This window comes from Emydura macquarii, unplaced genomic scaffold (assembly GCF_026122565.2).
Source record: "Emydura macquarii macquarii isolate MOO-44397 ecotype Brisbane River unplaced genomic scaffold, CSIRO-AGI_Emac_v2 contig_3477, whole genome shotgun sequence".
Classification (NCBI taxonomy): Eukaryota; Metazoa; Chordata; order Testudines; family Chelidae; genus Emydura; species Emydura macquarii.
In genome coordinates, this window is record NW_027133614.1 from 535653 (window position 1) to 552448 (window position 16796).

Below are 16796 nucleotides of genomic sequence, written 5' to 3' on the forward strand. Positions count from 1 at the left end.
GCAGTATAGTTGGCCCTGATTTTAGTTGTCTGTCTTGTCAAGAAAGTCATGTGGATTTCTTGTGTGGCATGGAATAAAGGAGTTGGTAATCTTCAGTTAGTGTTTTTTGTTCTATGGCAGTATCAGTGGCAGCAGCAATTCAAGCATTCAAGAAGAGCTTCCCAGCAGGAAATCTCCCCATGAAACTAGATCTATAGAGCTAACTTCCCAGCATTCACCTGGACCCTGGTCTGCAGCATCTTCTCACTCATCTGCTTCTTCTAAAAGGAGAGGGAAAAAGGAAAGTAAGTGTAGTGCTGAATGTAGATTCACTTGTCATCTGGTTATATTGGTATTCTCACATTTTCTAAGGGTTTTTTCTGGGATTATTTAGTGTGATTGATTAAGCATTTTCACTTATCCAGGGGTTGATGGTACAATATCTTTTAATCCAGTATTAATGTAGTGGGTAGCCTTCTTTACTCTTAACTCTCTATGAAAACGTTTTTTTCCATTTCATTACTATTCTAAAGCAAATGCAAATGTCTGTCTTCAGCAGTTATGTTCTCATGCTTTGGTCATATAAGATGCTCATTTGCAGCTCAGTTTGTTCGGTAAATACTGAAACCAAGTTGTTAACGTTATTTCTACTAGAAACCTTGCTAACCTGTTTGGGGTGATTTTGGCCTTGTATATAGTAGCTGCTAAAAACAAGCAGTTGAGAAACTTAATAGTATAGAGATAAAATGTGCTATATTAAGCAAACTGTCTAATAAATGGCCTAGCTTTAATTTTTTATATAACCTAGAGAATTATCCTCAAATTCTAAAATTAATTTTAAAGAATTCCATTCAGCTGCTGTGAAATTAACATAATGGTCACCTTTTTGAAGCAGACAGCGTACATATGATATATGGTCCATCAACGTGGTATGAAACATCAGTATCTTATGCACAAATGTATAAATATCAAGTCTTTTATGGTAGTTTCTGTTGTATTAGAAACATGGAGCAAAATATGGTTTGACAAATGGGAAGTTAGTTTTAGGCTTTTAAAAAAACTAATTATGGATAGTGAGATGAGTAGACTACATTTAAAATGTGGTTACAATTAGAAAAGTAACTGTAAAAATTAAATAATTGGAGATTCCATATTCTCTCTATTCAGAATTCTTCAGTGCACAAGTCAAGATAGGAATTTTTCTAACTGCCACCACTGAAAACCAACCTGAAAATTTCAGTTTAAATTGCAAGTAATTGTGTGTGCAGTTGGAATTTAGCTGACTATTTTGATGAAGAATGTGTCAGGCAGAATAGAATTGGCTATTATACACTCATGGCTGTATTGGCTCTGCAGTGCTAACAGGCACTGTATTAGTAAATTTAAGTTGATGTGATTCAGAACAGGAGCAAGTCTTGAGTTAAAAGGTGCCATATTTATGTAACTACTTTTCTGAATTGAAGAGCACTTTAGGTTAGGCAAGGCCCTTTTTAAGTCCACTCAGTTGTTTCTTTGTAGCTAATTGCTGAATTTTGGATTTAACTTTGCTGGTATTATACTTTACAGGGCCAGACTCTTTCAATGGAAGTTCACACCACTTTCCTGTGGAAGATGACAAAATGCTAACTGAGTCAGAGCCTGGGTCCCAGCAAGCAAAGAAGTCCTTACCTAGCAGCAGAGTTTCTAATCAAGACCATGAGCAGAACGCAGATACTGATAGCACTTTGGAAGAGTTGTCTGGACATTCTTTGATGAGGTAAAGTAGACTTTTATAAGACATCATGCACATATTACTAGAGCTTGGTGTGTTGAGTTTTAATATATAGTGTGTAGTACAAGTGCAACCATAATATAGAGGTGGAGAAAGGATATGCAGTTTGATCTGCTGTTTTTGCACTACATTGTATACAAATCTTAAATTATAGCATGGCTCATGAAAATTCTACCATAACTGAATAAATTAGTAGCAGTAATTCACATTTACTAGTGAGACACCTGTACTTGGAATAAACACAGTTTAAAAGATGCTCTGTGATTAATTTTTAAAAATGAATCAGTTTACAGAAAGTACTGAAGCTGCCATTATCGTTCTAAGGGAGGACATAGTGTTTGAACGTTGTTTGTAAGTTTGTAGCAGCTTTTGTAATATGAATACAGCTACCTCATTTTAGCATAAAAATGACCCCAAAATCTTGTCTATCTTGTTTAATGCTCAGAGGGAAATTGTCAGCTTCAGGTCTTTGAAATGGACTAGTTTAAAAGAATCAGTTTTTTTGATGAAGTACCTTTTAAATACAAAGTTCTGAAAATCTTTTTATTTTTGTAAATATTTGAAGGGTTTTCTGCACCACTGTTGATGTTAAAAATAGCCTTTTAGGCACACCCAAGTGCAACATCAAATATGCTCAGGCTCACACCTCTTCCTTCTATTTTTCCTATCTGGGTATATGCCTGCCTGTTGACTCTTCAGTATAGTTTCAGTTTTGCTGTAGCTACTACTCGTAAAAACCTTTGCACAGGGGCTGCGGAAGTGCGAGAGTTCTTCTCCCTCACCCCTTCAGAACATTGCTTCGGTGGTGGTGATATGCCATTATATGACACTGGCAGAGCAACTGATCAACAAAACATTGAAATAGACTATACACTGTGCTGTCAAATTTACAAAATAAACACATGGACAAATTAGAGACCTTTTTTCCTCTAGATCTTCTAAATTCTTCTTTGAGTGCTTGCTCATGTCCATTCCACTATAGGTGAGTGCACGCCTCCATGCATGGTTCCCAGAACTTTCCTCTTAGCAGATCCCGTAGGGCCGGCTCCAACGCCCTCTGGAGCCCTGCGCACATGCCCCAGTTCCTTCTTTCCGACCGTGATGGTTGCTGGAACTAGCCTTGCTCTCAGCAAGTACTATTCTCCTTATTTGAACTTGTTTGTTATTCTAAGTAGGTAAGGCCTGGTCTACACTGGTGGCTTAATTCGAGTTAAAGTCGCTTAATTCGAATTAATTACTCCCGCGTCTACACTTGCGCATTGTTAATTTGAATTAAGGAGCCTTTAAAATCGAATTAATAAAACCACCTCTGCAAGTGGATTCGCATTAGTGTGAGTGTGGACACAATGGGACTTAATTTGAATTAATTGGCCTCCAGACTGTATCCCATGATGCCCCATTTCAGTACCCTCCCCCAAAGCAGCCCCAGGAAGATTTAAATCTTCGTTTCCTGCGGTGAATGGGTTTAAAATCCAAGCTGCGATCACCCTCCCCCCCTCCCCCCCCCCCCACACAAATACACAACAAGCCCTTTGCAGTTTGTCTCTTTAAGGGTTTGAAAGATTTCACACACACGCTCCCCTACCCCCCCCCCCCCCCCGGGCGTGGTGAATGGGTTTTAACTGCCCAGCAAGCCCTTTGCAGTTTGTCCCTTTAAGATTTGTCCCTTTGAAAGTTTAGCCCTTTAAAGTTTGTCCCTTTGAAAGATTTCACCACCCACCCCACTCCCCCTGTGGTGAATGCGTTTTAACTGCCCGCAGTGAGAGGAAATTCTTTGCTATGTTGTTTTAGTGGCTAATCATGGAAATTGATACTTTCTTAAGAGTTTATTCACAGTGCTACATGTGGATACATTATATCATGCTTTCCATCAGTGAAATGGAAACATTTGTATCACTGTATTAATATACTAACTGACTTGTTATTTATCTTACATTCTACAGACACCTGTAGAATCAACATCAAAGGCAAACAATATGGGGGGGGGGCATAAAAGGCAAACAGCATACAGGTGGGGGATTGGTTTGGTGAAGGGAAAAATCAAAGGCAAGCAATATACAGGAGGTGGTGGGGGGAGCATAAAAGGCAAACAGCATACAGTTCTAAAGTAATCCAGAATAAGTTGCGATGTATTTGTCACGGTCAAAATGAGAGCATAGTTCAGCTGGCTCCATGTGCCTGCAGCAATGGCGATCGGGGGAATAAAAAAACAGCATGAAAATCCTTTTCCTGTTTGTTTGGGGGTGGGGGAAGAGGGTGGGGAAAGCAGCACTGCATCTTGGGATGATGACACTTATCACAACAGCCTCTATGGTTAGTTGCACTGTGGGATAGCTTCCCACATTGCACTGCCTTCTAATTCAAATTAAGGCTGGCCAATGTGGACGCAAGTAACAAGCACAAACACTGTAGTGTGGACAGTCTGCAGCACTTCCTATAAATCGCTTTCTGTAATTCGAATTAAGATAATTCGAATTAGTGCTGCAGTGTAGACATAGCCTAAGTAGTTGTTAAGTGTTGTTAAAAAGAGTAGTTAGAGATAAGGCAAGTCCCTGTGGGGACTTAGAGCAGCTGGGCTGTGCTCCGGTCGCCGGGATTCAAGCCATGTGCCTCCTGCGGGAAGGCCTTCCCACTCAGCGACCCTCACGACCGCTGCCTTAAGTGCTGGGGGAGGCACAGAAAAGATAAGTGCAAGATCTGCAGGGCTTTTAAACCGAGGACTCAGAAGGGCTGAGAAATCTGGTTAAAAGCCCTGCTGATGGAGTCAGCGCTCCACCCAGTGTTTGAGCTGGCCAGCTGCACCTCAGCACCGAGCATGACCTCGGTGCAGAGTGCACTGCCAGCACTGGCCTCGACTCAGCACCACACAACATTGCCGGCCCAGGCCTCAACACGGCACCATGCAACATTGCCGGCACTAAAGAAAAAGAAGCAGCATACGCAGCGCGGACACTCCCTGCACCGTCGGTACAGGCAGGGTCGAGCATGGAGATGCACCGGACCCAGCCCATTGGGTCTTCTCCGGTGCCTACCTCTCCTGTCAGTGAGCCTCCCACAACTCATGGGAATGGGAGAGTGCCCCTGCTGACGCCGTCGACACCGGAGGCTTTTCAGGCAACAAGAGCCTTGTTGGCCTTGCCTATTCCTCCTACGCCACCTCCGCCCCCCACTCTGCCAAGGGAGAAGGGGCCAGTGTCAAAAGAGAAACCCCCTTTGGGTCCCCCTGAAGGGCGGTGGAGATCCCTGGTACGGGGAGGAAGATATTCCGCTGGATGGCCACCGGGGGTAGAGTAGAGATGCTCCCCCACCAGTTGCTCCAGGTCGGCGTTGTTGAGCCGGCCTGCTTCGACTCAGGATGTGTAAGTCTCCCTCTCAGCGCCAACATCGATCCCCGGCACTGGAGGCAACGCGGGCCCGGAGGCGGCACCAATCGAGGTCTGCCAGGCAGCACTCAGACAGCTCTTGTCCTAGTTCCCCGGCACCAAGGAGTTCCAGAACCTGGTCACCATCGGAGGACCTGGCACCAAGGAGTTCGCCCACACCGGGGCGGCGCAGAACCCAGTCGCCATCTGAGGACCCGGCACTGCGCAGTCCACGACGCAGAACCTGGTCGCCGGAGTCCGGCTCGCCACTGAGGAGCTCGCTTATCTCAGTTACCGAAAGGATCTGCAAGGCCGCACGGCAAGTGGTACCGGAAGTCATCGCTACTGAGACGACGCTCCGGTACCTCTAGCTCTTTGGAGCGCACCTCCGTTGGTCGGCACCATTTGCGGTGACGGAGGCGGTCCTTGTCGTCCTCCAGGTCGGAGGCATCGAGAGGGCGGTCCCCGGCACAGAAAAGGACGCCCGGGACTGAGGACATGCACGGCACCGCCAGTCCAGTGATTTGGGGTCTCCCAATGGGAACAGCTGTCGGGAGAGCCGACGCCCCCACAAAGCGTCGCAGTCAGGCCCAGGTTGGCCACTGGGTCAGTGGCCGCAGCAATGTCCTTATTGGGCCCCAATCTATCCTGTCATCAGGAGTGTGGTATGTGCCTCTGGCACAGGAGAGGGCCCATAGACACCACTCCTCAAATGGGGCGTCGAACCCCGTGGAGCGACCTTCAACAGGTGCATGCCTTCGCCAGGAGGGGGCGCACCCACAGGACGCACCTCAGCAGTCCTCTTCCTCCTCACTGGATGAGGCAGTCTCCCGGGACCACTTGGCACCACTGGCGGATTTCAGGGAGCACCAGGAGCTGCTCAAGAGGGTGGCCTCCAACTTGAGGCTGGAGGTGGAACAGTTAGAGGAGGCCAAAGATAGCCTCTTTAACATGCCGGCAGCAGCATGGTCTCCCTAGCCTCCATAATCCCTTCCCTGGATTCAGGAGACTGGTATGCCACCCTCGACCTCAAGGATGCCTACTTTCATGTGTCTATCCTCCCCAGCCACAGGCGCTTTCTTCGCTTCATGGTTGCTGGCTCCCACTACCAGTTCACAGCCCTGCCCTTTGGCCTATCTTTGGCTCCAAGGGTGTTCACCAAGTGCATGGCGGTAATGGCTGCCCACCTGAGACAAAAGGGTGTGCAGATTTTTCCATACTTGGACGATTGGCTGATCAGGGGCAGGTCCAGGTCCCAAGTGCAGGAGAGCGTGACCCTCACTTGCTCCATGTGCCGCAGGCTAGGGCTACTCATAAACGAACAGAAGTCCACACTAACCCCAGTGCAACACATAGAATTCATTGGGGCCACCCTGGACGCTTCCCAGGCCAGAGCCTGCCTGCCTCAGCCATGTTTCGAGGCGATGGTCTCTATCATCTCCCAACTGCACCGATGCCCCATGACAACAGCCAGGCACTGCCTACAGCTGTTAGGCCACATGGCGGCCTGCATGTATGTAGTGAGACTAGCTTGCCTGAGACTCAGACCACTTCAGGCATGGTTGGCCTCCATATATGTGCCGTGTAGACACCCATTCCACCAGGTGATCACAGTTCTCCCATCCGTCTTAGCCTCCCTAAACTGGTGGCAGACTCCCTGGGCAGTGATGAAGGGCGTCCTGTTCAGAGAACTGGTTCCGTTGGTCACCCTAATTTCCGACGCTTTGGATGTGGGATGGGGAGCCCACAGCAGCGCCAACTTAGTCACCCAGGGGCTCTGGTCAGGGGAGAAGAGGTTCCTGCACATCAATGTGAAGGAGCTGAGGGCCATTTGCCTACCGTGCAAGGTGTTTCTCCGATTCCTGACAGGCAAAGTGGTGCAGGTGCAGACGGGCAACAGCGCAGCCATGTTTTACATAAATAGGCAGGGAGGAGCACGCTTCTTGGCCCTCTGCAAGGAAGCTACCCATCTGTGGGACTTGCCCGTGAGGCACGATTTTCACTTAACTGCCTCTCACCTCCTGGGATTGAGGAATGACGAGGTGGATTACCTCAGCAGGTCGCTTCTACCCCGCCACAACTGGTCATTGCACCCAGAGCTGATGGCTATGATCTTCCAGAAGTGGTATGTTCCTCCAACTGGACCTATTCGCGTCAACCTGGAACACAAAGTGCCCAAGGTTCTGCTTGCTCCAGGGTCGCAAGGCTGGGTCAATTTCCGACGCGTTCCTTATCGACTGGACAGGGACCCTCATATATGCATTCCCACCCATTCCGCTCTGCCCAAGGTCCTGCTGAAAATAAAGAGGGACAGGGCGGACATTTCACTCATCGCTCCGGCCTGGCCGAGACAGCACTGGTTCAGCATGCTGATGGACCTTTCGATCACCCCACCCCTGGAGCTCCCAAGGCGACACGATCTTCTCTCCCAGGACCATGGTCGCCTGTTGCACCCGGACCTGGACTCCCTGCACAGGAAATCGACGCAGCTCTTAGTTGCAGTGGCTGACCGGATGAAAGACTCACCTGTCTCCACCCAGCTCATCATCTCGTTTATTACATCTTGCATCAAGTTCTGCTATGAGCAGGCGAGGGTGCCACTTCCAGGAACCATCACAGCGCACTCAACCAGAGCTCAAGCCTCATCTACGGCCTTCCTGGAGAGAGTGCCCCTGCAGGACATTTGCAAAGCTGCCACCTGGTTGTCAGTGCATACCTTCACGTCCCACTACGCCATCGTTCAGCAGGAGAGATAGGACGCGGCATTCGGCAGAGTGGTGCCGAGGGCAGCTCACTAGTAACTCCTACTCGCCTCCAAGGTATTTCTTGTTAGTCACCTATAGTAGAATGGACATGAGCAAAGCACTCGAAGAAGAAAACAAGGTTACTGACCAGTAACTGATGTTCCTTGAGATGTGTTGCTCATATCCATTCCACAACCCCCCCAGTCCTGTCCCGTCCCAGCTGCCAGAGTTGGCAGAAAGAAGGCCTGAGGGAGTGTAGGGCCAGCAGTGCCTCATATACCGTGGCATGTGCGCGGGGCTCCAGAGGGCGCCAGAGCCGGCCCTCCGGGATGTGCTAAGGGGAAAAAAGGTCTGGATAACCATGCATGGAGGTGTGCACCTCACCTATGAATGGACGTGAGCAACACATCTCGAAGAACATCAGTTACTGGTAAGTAACCTTGTTTTATGACAGTCTTAGGGGTTACCAGTAATAATAGCAGGTACAAAATAATTGTCAAATTAATACTGTCCCTTTTAATCTTCATTTCTCTACCAAACAAGTGCGAAGAAAACCCTAGCCAATACAGGTATATTTCAGTTTAATTGCTGAAAAGACACTGAAGCTAGCTTTTCTTTTTCCATCATCGCAAAGAGGAGTCTATAAGAAGCTAAAAGAAAGAGGCAGACATCCTATGAAGATCTGTTGCAATCTCTGCCAGTAGAAAGCACAAGAATGTCTCTTTGGCTTGGATGACTGTGGGCTCCCTGATGAATGAGCTTATGTAATGTGGTGCAGAAATGGGTTGCTGCTTGAAAGGAGTGTAGGAGGGTAGAGAATTTAATACCAGTCCTTGCATATCACCTGTATACGGCTGGCTTCTGTTGCAGTTCATGATTCCATTAACTATGTAATTGAAAATAAAATCTTGTCTCAAATCTTTTTAAAAAAGACATGTAAGTCAATTTTCATGTGTCTATTCACTTAGGGCATACAGAGTGATTCTGATTAAATTGGCTTAATTTAGTTGAAATATTGATAATCCAGTATTGGTTTGAAAAATACCTCCTGGTCTAATGCGATGATGAAATCAGTTTGCTGTTGTTTTAATATGTATCTGGGAGGGCTTCCCCATGATTTAAGCATCTTTGCTTTCATAATTTTGGAATGTTAACATTTTTCTATGTATTTGAATCATTTTCTGAAGTTTTTGGAAAGTGATATACTGAAACTTTCCTCCATAGTCAGTTTTCATGTTGCATTTTCTTAACTATTACTATTTAATGCAAGTTTAGGACTCTTGGGCATTTACATCATTTTTCAAAGGGAGATTCATATTGAAGGTAACAGCCCTGTCATAGGCACTTGCACTTATGTAGCATTTCTAAACTGTAAAGGGCTTCTGTAATGTCAGATTCTTCTAGAGGTAAAATTAAGTTGCTGGCAAAACTTTCAAAATGAACTGCCTAAAGTTAGCCCCCTAAATCCATACTTAGGCACTTGAATGCAGCCTGATTTTCAGAAATGCTGAGTTCCTATTAAATTCCACTGAAATTGATAGGAACTGCTGGATAATCAGTAGAGCCCTGCAAATCTGCAGATATCCACTTAATATCTGTGGACCATATTTGCAGATCACGGATAGATGTGCATCCAAATTTTGTATCTGCGCAGGGCTCTAATAATCAGGCCCTTTATTCAGGTGCCTAAGAATGGACTTAAGAGCCTAACTTTAGGCACTTATTTTTGAAAATATTTGCTCCATGGTACAGAGAAAGGTTTGTATCAACATGATAATCAGAGTCCTATCATCTTTTGTTGTAGTTATTTAGATGAAGGATTATAGGGACATTTCTGCAGTATGTTACTGGCCTTGATACTTTACGAATGTTTATAAATAAGTAATCCTTGTTCCTTTGTTATTTATGTGCTAACTATGATTGATGCCAGAAAACAACAAAGCGTTATCAAAATATGTCCAAAAGTGGAATGCAGGTTCAACCTCCATGTAGTGAGCCACTTCTTAAATGTAGGGTAGGCACCTGCAAATCATAGATGTTCAATTGTAGATCTGTTCAAATGTAGACAAACGGGATCTAGGCTACCACTGTGTAAACTGTCTGCTTTGCAATTAAATGGCTGGCTTTCTGGTTTGATTTTTCTGTCAGTCTCTCAGACAAGGGAAGGTCTCAGAAGACCCCAACTTCTCCCACATCTCCAAGATCCCAGAAACTGCTACAGTTTGATTCTCTAGGAAATACAGCAGAAAGGGTCGGGTCTCCTGCAGGCTTTCCTGGGACTACAGCTTCAGGGTTCAAGCCCAATGTAGCCCTCTCTGACTCGAGCCTGGGAACCAGCAAGACTGGAGCAGCAGCAGTGACTGGTGAGCTGGCTTCGTTAAAGCCCAACTAATTCCATAAAACTTCCTCTTCTTTTGTTCTCTTTGTGTTTATTTATAGTTTCTGTGATGCAGGCTAAGGGCTTGTCTACATTTGAAATGCTAGAGCGGCAGTGCTGCAGTAACACTGCTGTAGCGCTTCAGCTTAGACACTTACGTCGTTTTAGGTAATCCACCTCCACAAGAGGCGGAATTCTTCTGTCGACCTAGCATTGTCTACACAGGGACTTAGGTTGGCTTAACTGCGTCTTTCAGGGGGTGTGGATTTTTCACACCCCTAAGCAACATAGCGGGGTCAGTCTAATTTTCTAGTATAGACAAGCCCTAAGTCCTATAAATGCTAAATAGTAAGTATTCTTTTACAGGGTCTATGCGCTTCTCTCCTGCTGGTCTCCAGCATCGTTTGACAGCAGAGCTCAACTACTTGAATGCCATTGAGGAATCTGTGCGGCAACTCTCAGATGTAGAACGAGTGCGGGGCATATCACTTGCCCAGCAGGAGAGTGTTTCACTGGCTCAGATCCTAAAGGTGACTTTTCTTAACATTCTTCTTCTGTACTTCATGAGAAAAATTAACCAAAGCACTGTAATTGAAATAGTTCTGCTGCTGATTGAAAAAATCCACAACTAAGGTGATGCAGTCTATTTGAAAATGTCCAATATATTTTAAGATCAGTACCTGCATCATCTTCCCTGTTCTTATCAACACCAATGGTGAGTCAGGAGATCTTACCACTAGTATGTCATTGTCAGAAATAATTCTTTTTACTGCATATCACAATTAAGCTAGAATTTGTGTACTTGTTAGGTTTGATACTTGGCCTTCAGGCAACACAACGGTGGTTGTCCAGGCTAGGTTCTTGGTCTTATTCCAGGTATATCTTGGTTGAAAGCTGCTCCTGTTGACAAGATTAGCTACTTTGTAAAACAGAACAAGCAAACCTTCCAGATTCTGATTTTTTTTGTATCCAGAAGTGAAAGAGGGTGAGGAGTGTACATAGTTGTTAGCTCCTTCACCAGCAAGATATTGGTGCCAAAAGAGAGATTAAGGATTTGACTTTCGCACAGGAAGCTGCAAATAGAGTAGGATTTTGACTGTCAGCTACAGTTAGCAGGCTGAATTGTGGAGTCTAAATGCAGATTTCTTTACTTAACACTAAAATTTCTTAATCTGTAGGCACAGCAGCAGCGACATGAGTGGGACTTGGCTCTTTTGAAACTCAAGGCAGAGCAAGAGGCTTTAGAGAGTCAAAGACAACTGGAGGAGGCTAGGCAGAAAACAGCTCAGGTAATGCTTACCTTCAAAAGTGTATATAAGAGACAGAGCTTTGAATCTGTGAGTAAACCTGTACCCAGGAATATTCTTAATGTGAAGTCCATGGATGGTATGGAAAGAGTGAAGGAGTTTTGAAGTGTCTGACCAAAACATTTCAGAGACAAATTTTAATTTCAATCTTATTTTTTTTCATTAAGGCTGTAAACTCAAAACCAATAGTAATACTACCCAACAATAGTAATTACTACCCAAAATTCTCTGAAAAGAAAACCTTGCTCTCTTTTCTTTATAGGCCCATGCAGAATCTCTGCAGCATCTGGTCCAGTCACGACAGGAGGCAGCAGAAGCACTACAGGAGACCACCTGTAAAGTTGCAGCTCAGCAAGTGGAAGCTGCTCTGCTCACCACGGATGCAGCTCGCCAGATCCGTGAGGTGAGATTCTGTATGAAAGGGGAGGTCTGTTGTAGGTTTGACGAAGATGTTCTATTGCAAAGTTGTCTTGCTACTAAACCATTCACTCTTCAGTGCATCTTCTTCACCTTTGCAGCATGCTAGTGCTGGGAGGATTTTCAGTAGAACTTCTGGCACTGCTATTTAGAAAAAAGTGAATGGCCTTCTTATAATCTCTATCCACTCCACAGAGTATCTTACTAAGAGATAAGAAAGATTCAAAGGAAGGGAAGTCATGATCAAGTTGATGGGCTAGAAAGATAGTTTTTGCATCCATGTTCTGAACACGGGTAAAACTAAGTTGAATGTCCGCACAGTTAAATGGAACATAATAATGTAGAGTGAATGCCTGTCATCAATGCACCAAGCATATTTACTGGGCACACATCATACTTTCCTTATGTATAAAGAGAGTTAAGTTTTCCACTGTTTTCAATAATGTGCATATATATGTATAAAAGAATACATGATGGTGTGTTGTAAATTTATCAGTGTATGTTTAGGGTTGCCATGTTACTCATGAATGATGAAACCATGAGCAAGTTATGTAGATCATCCCAACCAAAAATATTTTATGCTGCCACACTGTTATGTTTTGTAAAAGCCATCTATTTTACAGAAAAGCTATTTTAGAAATGTAGTTCTTAAAAAATATTATTGCAAATGATTTTTGTACCCATTCACCTGGAAAGCCAGCCTCTTAGTCTCTCAAGTCTAAACGTACAAACCTCTAAGGAAGAGGAAAACTTAAAACTAGTAAATCTTGAGTTTCTAAAAATGGCCTTTCCACATATTTTAACGTTTAATCTATTTTGCGTATCTGAATAGAAACAAATGCCTTATTCCATTGAAAAGGGGAAATTCCTGGCTTTCTGATTATATAATGCCATTTCTAGTCCTGCTGGTTTGCATGATATTGGACCATAAACTGTCATTTGTTCAAGACTAAGTATAGTCAGTTTTGTTCAGACAAATGTAATTTTTGGGGAAAGAAGAAAATAATATTTGTGGCAGATTTGCTTAGAAAAACTAAATGTTTAGAGTTTTGAAATGTTTTTCTAAGTGAAGATCAGTTAGTCAGCAGAGTTCAGGTTGGTTGGCCAAAGTGGCATGATTGTTACAGTTTATCACATGGCTTTTCCTACTCAGTGTACACAAATAAAAAATAAGTGTACAGAACAACCTGCTACTCTTATGTGGTTGAAAATGAGCTATCTTTAAATGTAAATTATTCACATATTATGGTGATATGTATCATATATATGCCTGCAACAATTAAGAGTTTCACATAGGGAATGCAGCTGTGTTTCAAATATATTCCTGTATTCAGATGACAGAGTTGGCACGAACCCAGATCTCAGATGCTGTCAGTGCTCCAGCAGCTCCAATCACCACACTGTTTGACCACCAGCGGCAGCATCATTCCCAGTTCATGAAAAAGCTCAGAGCTCGAGCAGATATAAACAGGTATTTGACCAATATAAGCTGTCACAAATGTAGCACTTGAGGAAAAGCAGTAGCAGTTGTTGTGGCCTCTTATACTAGTTCTTCCACTTTTTTTAGGGAAAGCCTTATAGAGCTTTAATGAAATGTGGATAGAGTAGGAAGATGAAGTTAGCTTAATTAATGTAAGAGTGCAAAGATGGATTTTGTTTTACATGGTTTAAACATCATCTGCTCTGTAAAAGGTTGTACATAAATGATAAGTAAAACTATTGTTTACTCTTTTCATTGTATGGTTTTCATCTTGTTTAGTTTGGTCTGATTTAACTGACCTATCCTTCCGTTAAGTCTTTCATTCTGTTTAGTCAACAGACCCTTATTTCTCCTATTAAATTGAAGTAGACTTGTAAAAACCTTTCTGTTTTTAATATTTATTCCAAGACAACTCAGATTTACCCAGAACATTTTCTTTTGACAGGAAAGATGAATCTGGTGCCCCTTCACAGAGTAAAGAGAAGACCGTTGACTCAAAGCAGACATACTCCCCATTATTTGATAGTTACTCAGAATCCTCAAGATCCAAGAATCATGATCAGAGGTGAGAAGAGATTAAATTATGCCATCAATTTCTACTTTAAAAGTGTAGTAAAGTAAAAATATATACAAATGAATGCTCTGGAAAACTATCTATTGGAATTTTAACCCGCCCCCAAGGAAAGTTTCTTTTTAATGCCAGTATCTGGAGATTGGTTTTTGTCCCAAAGCCTAAAGTTTTATATCCCTTCCAAAACTTATTTATTTGTTTTAAAATATTTACTATTATAGCTCTGGATATTAGTGTTAATTTATATAAATAATCCTCAGTCTTATCCTTTCTGTGTTTCCTGCTAAGCTCTTGGCCTCAATGAGAACTTGTTGCAATGTATTCCACAGTCTCATTGTGTGGTGTGGTATGAAGATATTCTTTTTTTCTCGTTTTAAATATGCCACCGTTTAATTTCATTGAATATCCCCTTGTTCTTCCTGTCCCATAGTACAAGAATAGAAGCTCCTCTTCTACCTTCTTTATACTGTTAATTATTTTGTATAATTTTATCATGTCCCATTTCTGTCAAGGTTCCATTTGTGTCCTTTCTAAGGTAAACAGTACTAATCTTTTCAATTTCTCTTTATATGAGATTTTTTCCATGTCCCTAATCATTCTTTTGTTGCCTTTCTCTGAATTCCTTCGATTCCCCTGTATCTTTTTGAGATGGGGTAACTGAAACAGAAAATGGCATCCCTGGGCATACCATCGAGCTATATAATTGCTTTATAATATCTGTCATATTTTCCATTCCATTCTTCATACATCCTGATGTTTGGTTTGCTCTTATTTGACTGCTGCTCTGCATTGGGCAGAAGTCTTCATTGAGCTGTCTACAGGTGGCTAGGTCTCCTTCTTGGAGCTACCAGTTAATTTGGAACCCAATAAGGTGTATGAAAACCTTCTGTTATTCTATCCAGTATTCATTATCTTGAACTTGTCAGCAATAAATTTAATCTTTCATTGTGTTGCCCATTTTCACCTAGTTTGGTTAGGACCCTCTGAAATTCCTCATAGTTGTCTCTGGTCTTGACACATCTGGATAACTTTGTGACTTCTACAAATTTTACCACCTTATTGCTCACCTACTTTTCCAGATCCTAGTATGCAACCAGATCCTAGTATGGCACCTCACCAATAAAACCTTTTATCCAGAGGAAAATTGACCACTTACTCCCACTCTTCGTTTTTTGTCTCTTAGCCAGTTTGTTTCCCCTCCATAATAATAATAAAAACTAAAACAAAACAACCCCCGCAACTTTAAAGACTTGTAAAAGAAACACGGAATGATTGACATGATTTATCATCGATACCCATTGCAGGATAGAAGGTGTGCACACTTACAGGCTTGTTTGTTCCCTTACCTGTTCCTTTCTGTCCTAGACCAGAAGTGAGAACTTTGTGTAGATTTCCAACTTGATTAGGCCTTGAATTTTGCAGTAGTCAAACTGTGCTTTTGTTTGAACTAAAGTTTTGTTTGGTTTTTTTAAAACAACTGTTTTACTCAGTAGGAGCTAAGATGAGAATACAAACTGGTTATTTTTTAAAAATAAAATGCTTAAGTAGTGAAAAAGCAGAACTGTCAAATACCTGTACAACATTTCTATGTCTTGGTTCTGGTAGAGGAAACCACATACAAAGTACTATATCCATTAAAACATGTTTTTTCTTGTTAAATAGTAGTAGCAGCAGCCGGCAGGAGAGTCCTTCAGTTCCTTCTTCCAAGGAGAATGAGAAGAAGCCCTCCCGACGTGAGAAGACGAGTAGCTCCATTGAAGAACAGGCTCATATTGGTGTGGATGATTCCTTGCAGAGTGATAGTATTCCATCACTACCAGATGAGAAAGGTTAGATGTATTCTTGGTCTTTGAAGCTAGAGATAGTGCCTCAGAATTAAAGTATCTGAGATGAGAGGAGTGGGAACACAAGTGAAGAAAGATGAGCCTCTGGCTTAAATGGTAATCTGTGAAGAGATAAGAGGGTGACATGTTGGAAAGAGATCATTTTAAAAGATAACTGTTCTGTAATCAGGGGACAATTGACTTCATAGGCTGTTCTATTTTCTGTTAATGTAACTGTTGCCAGGTGTTCCTTCACTGTTGTACAGAATATACGCTGAATGTTGGCTGAAGGCCAGATGTTTCAACTACCGTAAAAATGCATTTGTATCATTATTTTAAAAAAAATTCACACTGTGTAGTGGTACTATACCTTCTGCTTGAAACCTTCATTAGCTAAATGATACTATTAATTACATTATTATCTGATATTCTACTTCATTATAGTCTCTATGAGGGATGATCACACTTTTTTCTAATCTGCTTTTTCTTCAGGATGTTAAGTGTAGTTTAGACTAGTATTTTTATTTTGGCTTGTACGTTCTTCACAGTTTTAGCATTCATTTTGTGATATAACATTTTCCCCGTTATTTGGTTGAATTATTCAGTCTGAGTTTCTACACAACGCTTTATATGTTTGCTGAGGCTAGATCTGTTTCAAAGCCACTTGTGTGCATAATGAAGACTCTCACTGGATAATAAACTCTCTTTTCTGATTCCTCACTCAGACTCAGCTTCCATTGCAACAGAATATTCCCTGAAATTTGATGAGTCCATGACAGAAGATGAGATTGAAGAAAAGTCTTTTCGGTCCTTGCTACCTTCTGAGAGCCATCGTAGGATCAACATGGAGAAAAAACGAGGTCATCGGGATGATTCTGATGAGGAAGTCTCCCCAGAAAAGACAGCCCTGTCATCTGTCAAGGTAGGTCTCAAATACCATACAACTGTAGTTATGAAGAATAAAT

At 42.9% G+C, this 16796-nt stretch overlaps 1 protein-coding gene across 5 annotated transcripts in view; it reads left to right on the top strand.

Moving 5' to 3' along the window:
• Positions 1-16796, top strand: part of CEP350 (centrosomal protein 350) — a 123937-nt gene that overhangs the window by 52424 nt on the left and 54717 nt on the right. For 4 of the 5 annotated variants that reach the window (XM_067535212.1, XM_067535215.1, XM_067535213.1 and 1 more), the window contains 10 exons: positions 121-284; positions 1546-1735; positions 10005-10219; positions 10600-10763; positions 11412-11522; positions 11803-11943; positions 13292-13428; positions 13883-14002; positions 15671-15837; positions 16557-16753. In XM_067535212.1, coding sequence (XP_067391313.1) covers positions 121-284; positions 1546-1735; positions 10005-10219; positions 10600-10763; positions 11412-11522; positions 11803-11943; positions 13292-13428; positions 13883-14002; positions 15671-15837; positions 16557-16753 — 1606 coding nt within the window. The remainder of the gene's footprint in view (positions 1-120; positions 285-1545; positions 1736-10004; positions 10220-10599; positions 10764-11411; positions 11523-11802; positions 11944-13291; positions 13429-13882; positions 14003-15670; positions 15838-16556; positions 16754-16796) is intronic. The other variant, XM_067535214.1, reaches the window with a different exon arrangement.